This window comes from Nelusetta ayraudi, unplaced genomic scaffold (genome assembly GCF_046127955.1).
Source record: "Nelusetta ayraudi isolate G7.1 ecotype Tasmania unplaced genomic scaffold, CSIRO-AGI_Nayr_v1 ptg000059l, whole genome shotgun sequence".
Classification (NCBI taxonomy): domain Eukaryota; kingdom Metazoa; phylum Chordata; class Actinopteri; order Tetraodontiformes; family Monacanthidae; genus Nelusetta; species Nelusetta ayraudi.
This window is the reverse complement of record NW_027466109.1, coordinates 4628539-4635240: the sequence shown is the minus strand read 5'-3', so window position 1 is coordinate 4635240 and position 6702 is coordinate 4628539. Positions and strand designations below refer to the sequence as shown.

Below are 6702 nucleotides of genomic sequence, written 5' to 3'. Positions count from 1 at the left end.
ACTTGCATTACATTATAAAAAGAAACAACAATGAAGGACAAAGTTTGCACACAAACTCTTGAAGAAATTCGCCTTGATTTTGTGGGCAGCGCACATGAGTTTGGAGGCAAACTCAACCAAAAGCCAAACAAACCAAAAAAACAGAACATGTGTTGTGACAGGCAGCTTTATGACGCAGACAAACGAGGTGTTGTCGGCGGAGAAACTCCCAAAATTCGCCCTGAGCGTTGCCTCACGAATCGAGAGAAGAAAAAAAAAATCAAAGACGCGACAGAAACATTAAGTGACACATCTGTGAAAACACTCCATCGTCTGGCGCGTGGCTTTAACCCCTCGTAATTATAATGCTGTAGGTGGATGGGAGGTTCAGAGGAGCGGGGGAGGTTGGGGGAAGGTCCCGCCCCGCCCGCCCGGCTGGGAAGGGTGAGGACGACTCGGTCAAAGCTGGAGGAGTTGCCGACAGTTTTGGAGAGGACGCAGGAAAAAGAGCAACGGGTGGACGAGGCGCTGCATCACACAGAGTGGATGTTTGGACGAGAACAATGAGGAGGTTCTATGAGGATCGACGCCGAGGAGGAAATTTTGACTTTTAATGCAGAGACTCGAAGATTAAAATCAAAGTGATTCCGTTTTGGATAACTTTTTTTCCTTTTTACGCACGGGAGGGAGGAAGAGTTTAGCATCTGCAACATACTTCACTGCGATGTGACACAGGACGCCCTGTACGGAAGGTACCACAACACACTGAGGTATTAGTCTGTCTGTGTCCGTGCAACATTTAACACCATGCTGCGTTTTGACTGGAGAAATACGACGACAACTTTAAGTGTACTTTATTATTATTATTATTATTATTATTATTATTATTATTATTATTATTATTATTATTATTATTATTATTATTATTATTTAATTATTTTAACTTACTGGAGGTTTCCACCAAGTGCGTATCGATCTGTGATCGACTTCAAACTCTCAAGAGTGTCTGATACGGCTTTTCTTTGTGCAGGATGATTATAAAAGAGTTCAATTATGAGAAGAACCAGTTTATCCAACCGCAGGATTATACCGTGCAGATGGATGACTCCGCGTTCTTTTGTGTTCTTTTATGGTGGAGCTGATTTTTCCCAGCGGTTGACCGTGCGGTGTGTTCACCTGACCGAATCATTATGTGATATATGCAAGAACAGCAAGACGGTGCTTGTAGATTATATCGCTTCGGGTTTTTTGTTTGTTTGTTTGACTGTTTAGGAAGGACAAAAACAGACGATTATCCATCAACAGGTTTTTCTCTGTGTATTTGGAGATTAGTTTATAATTTTAAAAGGACTGTAAACACATTTTTTTTGTATTTATCAAAATTTGGAGTTCGGGGATAAGGGTTGGCTCGGATGGTATTTCTAACATTTCTCTCCATATATTAAATACGTTTTTAGGTTAGGTTTTAGGCTAGATGATGACTTTGAAAAGTGTTTCATGAAACATTGTTGTTTATTTATTAGTTTGTTTGTTTGTTTTTAGTGGGTTAGGTGGTCTTTCCATACCTGTGTTTTCCTGTGGCCCTCGTGTCTCTGAGCAACTTCTCCTTTGATTGGCAGATCCACTGAAGAGGCTCCAAGATGCGAACTGTGCCTCTGCCTGGCTGAGCCTCCTCCTCCTCCTCCTCCTCCTCGTCCTCCTCTGACCGGTGCTGTGGCGCCCTCTGCTGCCTGAGCGAGGAAGGCCAGGCGGGAGAGGGGGGAAAAGGGTCAGCGAGCCAACATGGGGAACACGCTGGAGGAAGGCATGAACCCGGTCATCGTGGCCCACTACAACTACTCGGGCAAGTGGGACCGGCCGCGGACGGGCGGCGCCTGCAAGATGGCCGTGCTGCTCTTCATCTGCGTGCTGATCGTCCTGGAGAACGTCACCGTGCTGCTCGCCCTCTGGAGGAACAAGCGCTTCCACAGCCGCATGTACTTCCTCATCGGCAACCTGGCCCTGTCGGACCTGCTGGCCGGCGTGGCCTACGTGGTGAACATCTTCACGTCGGGCAGCAACACCTTCTTCCTGACGCCAGTGCAGTGGCTGGCCAGGGAGGGCAGCATGTTCGTGGCGCTCAGCGCCTCCACCTTCAGCCTGCTGGCCATCGGCATCGAGAGGCACATGACCATGGTGCGGCTGCGCCCGTGCGAGGCGGCGGGCCGCGGGAGGCTGCTGGGCCTGCTGGCCGCCTGCTGGCTGGTGTCGGTGCTGATCAGCGCCCTGCCGAGCCTGGGCTGGAACTGCCTGGACCGGATGGAGTTGTGCTCCACCGTGCTGCCGCTCTACGCCAAGAGCTACGTGGCCTTCTGCATCAGCGTGTTCAGCGCCCTGCTGCTGGCCATCGTCATCCTCTACATCCGGATCTACCGCCTGGTGACCTCCAGCGGGCGGCGGGTGAGCAGCCGGCCGTCAGAGCGCTCGCTGGCGCTGCTGCGGACGGTGGTGATCGTCCTGGGGGTGTTTGTGATGTGCTGGACGCCGCTCTTCCTGCTGCTGCTGCTGGACGTGGGCTGCATGCCCGTCAGGTGCCCAGTGCTCTACCAGGTGGACTGGTTCATCGCCCTGGCCGTGCTCAACTCGGCGCTCAACCCCCTCATCTACACCCTGTCCAGCAGGGAGATGAGGGCGGCCTTCTTCCGGCTGCTGTGCTGCTGCCAAGCGGGGATGGAGTCCTCGGGGACGCCCCAGGGGGGGAACCCACACCTGGGCACCATCATCCCCACGGCGGAGAACAGCAAGACCAGTTTTGGCGGAGGGGCCGGGAAGTCCGCCCCGGGCAGGGGGAAGGTTCCCGCTGCTGTGAACTCTGAGAAGTGCGCTGACCCTTCGACCACGGCGCTGCCGCTCCCCTCCGGACCGGCAGACCTGCTGTCTGCTGTGCTGGTGAAGGCCGGGGCCCTGCCGCCTCTCAACAAGTTCTGAGCGGAAGCACCTTTTCTTCTTCTTCTTCTTCTTAAAGTCACGGACGTGTTGCCTCTATGTTGTTTATGCACTACGGCCAGCGTGGCACAGACAGGATGAAGTAACGAGTCGCAGCTCAGAAGGAAATGTCGATTTTGAGGACATTCGCCATCATCTAAAGCCACTAATGACAATGATTTTGCGGGACACACACACACACACACACACACAGCACCGGAGTAAATCGATTTTCCAGCCACACTTTTTACTTCAAGCTATGAAATACTTTTGATAAACACAGACAGAGCCAAGGCTTCATTTAGACTAGGCTGCAAAGCTTCACGCTTGGCAAAGCAACACAAAGGTATAATAATACCACATTAGTAATAGTCTCTAAAATGTGGGCACTTGAGCACGTACAGTACCAGAGGCAAATATTTTGACTTTGTCCAAATCAAGTTATTTATTTTCTGTGAAAACATTTCGTGGTCTTAATGCTGTCGCTGTCTGTTGTTTTTTGCCAGAGAGTGCGCGCGTTCATTCCCAACAGTCACGGTACAAAGGACTTCATTACAGATTCCGTGTTATGATCTTAGATGCACTGTTTGAAACGTTTGTCGGACAAGTGGCCTCCTCCAGAGGCTGCGACGGAGCCTGTTGGTTTTGTCAGTATTATCAGACTTTCACCACAACAAAGAGAGCGCAGACAGTCTCCTGATGGTGGCGCTGCTGCAGGGGAAATAAAAAACAAACAAACAAACAAACAAACAAACAAAAAAATGAATCCAGCACTCAGATTGTGAACTCCTGTGTCCGGAAAAAGGATTCGTATTTAATCGCTCCACCTCATCAGTATTAGTGTCACCGTGAGGCGGATTAGCGTGGCTAATAAGGACACTTTTGCTTTCACTCGTCAGCACGTCTGGAGACCACTCGCACGTCAAACCAACCACTAGAGCGTCGAAGTGCTGGATGTGAATTATTAAACGGTGGCAGACAGTGAATTACATTTCTGCCGCGGGTGATGTAGTGCCTGTTACATTATATATAAAACAAAATAATAAAAAAAAAATTCTACTACCTTTATTGGGTTCTCTCTCATGCCTCATGTTTTTATATTGAATCAATAACGTGCACGGGCTCAGTGCTCGGCGACGGCTCTCCGCTTCTCCTGTCGCCGAGACGTCTCACATGAAAGTGTCGCTTTCGCCGTGTATGAAAGGTTAAACGCTCTGATTTGGCAGGCGGGCGTTTTTTGCCATGCAGACAGAAGGAGGGGAATGTCACCTGACTCAACTCACCGCACTCAGGCGCCGCCCTGCTGGGAGGCCCATTGATGCCTTATTCCCAGTCAGGGCTGGACCCGGGTCAGCCAATTGATGAATAATGCAAGGTAACTTTTTGTTTGATATTTATTTAAACGGAGGATTTCCAGCCGAGTCGGGTCAGATGAGGTCACGTCATGAGAGGGAGATCGAAGGCCTTATTAAAAACCTGTCAAATTTTCCGTGACAAACTCCAGGGATGTTGAGGGACCAGTTACAGACTGAAGGTTACATATTCTACTGCTACTTTTCAGGTTTATATTTTTATTTTTTTTGGACAGTGTGTTTCTGTGACAGTATCTGTGTCTTATCAATCATGCAGGCAAATCTATACATCTCCAGAAACCAGCATGTTTAGCCCTCTGTTTACAGCATCCTGCAAAAAACACTTTTATCTTTCTGCTACAACTGATGTTTTGTTGGACCTTTTATATGTTTGTAGGTGGAGCCAAAGTAAGAAGGCTGGCGGTGTTGACACTTACGGGGGTCAGTGCCCTTTGTGATGTCACAAAGTAAGGATGATTTTTCATTTCACTGACAGGGAAGGATTTTTTCTTTCCTTTCAAGTTGTTTTTCAGATGCTGATAACAGACGACATTTCACCGTTTTAATTGCACTGAACCTGCTGCAGCGAAGGTTTCCAGCTGCACCGGCCGCCAGATGAGCCGATTGCGGCGGAGTTTGTCGTTTATACCACGCTGCACAGCGGAGAGCAGAGCCGATCTGACAGACTGGCATTTCACACTCACCTCAGCTAAAGGATGTGTCTCTGCGCCGCACCTCCAGATCTGATGGAAAAAGACAGCGAGGGACGGGAGGAAGAGCCGAGCGCTCCTGGCTTAAAGGTCACTGACTGCTTCCCGTCAGAAACATTTGAAACTCTCTCCTTCCTGAGCAGGCCGAGCGATGGTGGTGGGAGGGGGGAGACTAATGCCATCTGGAAGATTAGAAAATGGGAGATTTTCATCTTTGGAACGCATCATTTGCAGTCAGTGAGAGGCGAGAGCAGCGCCGTCGACGTTGGTTTCACCTGACATTTAAATTGAAACCATTCAGCAATTCTAATGACCTCAACTGAAGATGCAGGGGTTGACTGAAATGTTAATTCAATAGTCAGGTGTATGGACTTCAACCATTCGGTTAAATTGGCAACAAATTTTCAGAGGAAATCTAAAGCTAGTTTAAGTTAAGATGGAAAGTTTAGACTTCTTTTTTTCACCTCTTAGCAATTTATATCTATGCCACGAAATCTGAAATCTGCTAAAAGTTAATATTCAGCATCATATTTTGACATCTAGCCAATAGCTGATATCTGAAATGGTCCTGTCCAATCACACCAGCTTTGACTTTTGCTAATATGTCTTCTACCATTTTGCAAATCTTCGTTATGCTTCTATCATAAACAAATCAGCCCCAAAAAACTCCAAATAAAACATAATTTAGTGGCTGCGCAAGCTAACTGGGTCAAATACCTTCAGAAATCGTGTTAACTAAATAGCCGTCACCGCCGGCCTGCGTTTGAGGACTTAGACACGGTGGATTTGTGTCATTCTCCGTGCACAATGCCGATTTGCATATGACTAATGCGAACACGGTGGAGGACAAGAGAATTACTCCGCCCTCCCCTGTCATCGTGATCCGTGCGATGAAGGGGGAGCGCTGTGTGTGGAAGCGTGTGTGTGGAAGCGTGTGCGGACACTTGCACGTGTGACGCTTTTTTTTTTTTCTTCTTCTATTTTTTGCGAGGACGAGCATTTTGTGTGCGTTTGAAGGCAGGAACAAAGAGTCCATCTGGTCTGAGCCGGTGAGTGTGCCAGTATGAAGCACATGCTGTCATTCTGAAGCCCCCTTTTCTTGAGGTGGAGTGGCACCAGGCCGGGAGCAGTCAGGGGTCCCGATTGTGGGAGCGCCTCCCCTCCTGGGCTGAAGCCATTTACTCCTCGGCGGCTTAGCGGCAGCACCTCCCTCCGGAGGAGACACACTTTCCCTGCTTCCCCATACGCTCACCTCCACGGCCCCCCCAAACCCCCCGGTTCAATACAGCGTGATTACACCCGCAACAAAGGGAGCGAAGAGGGCCGGCAGACTTGGCTGATAAGCTCCCAGAGATCAGAGGGCTTTTATCCAGGGAGCAGCTGGGGGAGCGGAGGCAAAGGTCACGTTGGGAGGAGACTAAGTGGGGGAAAGATTTTGGAGCGGCACGACTTGCCCGCCCCCCAAAAAAAGAAAAATCCCTCCCGCTGCCATTAATTGTCCCGTGGACAGATCAAGGCGAGTTGCAGCAGCTTATGCCACCTAGCTCCTCCTGCTGCAATAGCAAGAAGACAAAACACAAAGCTGGACTGGCATTCTGCAAAAAAAAAAAAAAAACAGAAGACAGTGTACTGTCAGGCTGCGAGTGAAACTACTCGTAATCAATTTTAACACAATTCAATGTTTGTTTGCTCTCCAA

The 6702-nt window shown here is 49.1% G+C and overlaps 1 protein-coding gene across 2 annotated transcripts; it reads left to right on the top strand.

Annotated features, from left to right (window-relative positions):
* Positions 1–421: 421 nt before the first annotated feature.
* s1pr3a (sphingosine-1-phosphate receptor 3a) lies at positions 422–3629 on the top strand. 2 transcript variants are annotated; one of them, XM_076039341.1, is made up of 2 exons: positions 422–731; positions 1599–3629. In XM_076039341.1, the coding sequence occupies exon 2, from the start codon at positions 1762–1764 to the stop codon at positions 2944–2946; it is 1185 nt and encodes a 394-aa protein (XP_075895456.1). In that variant the 5' UTR covers positions 422–731; positions 1599–1761; the 3' UTR covers positions 2947–3629. The 2 variants fall into 2 exon arrangements, with proteins under 2 accessions (XP_075895456.1, XP_075895455.1); XM_076039340.1 differs by having other exon boundaries at positions 422–749.
* The last annotated feature ends 3073 nt before the right edge of the window (positions 3630–6702 follow it).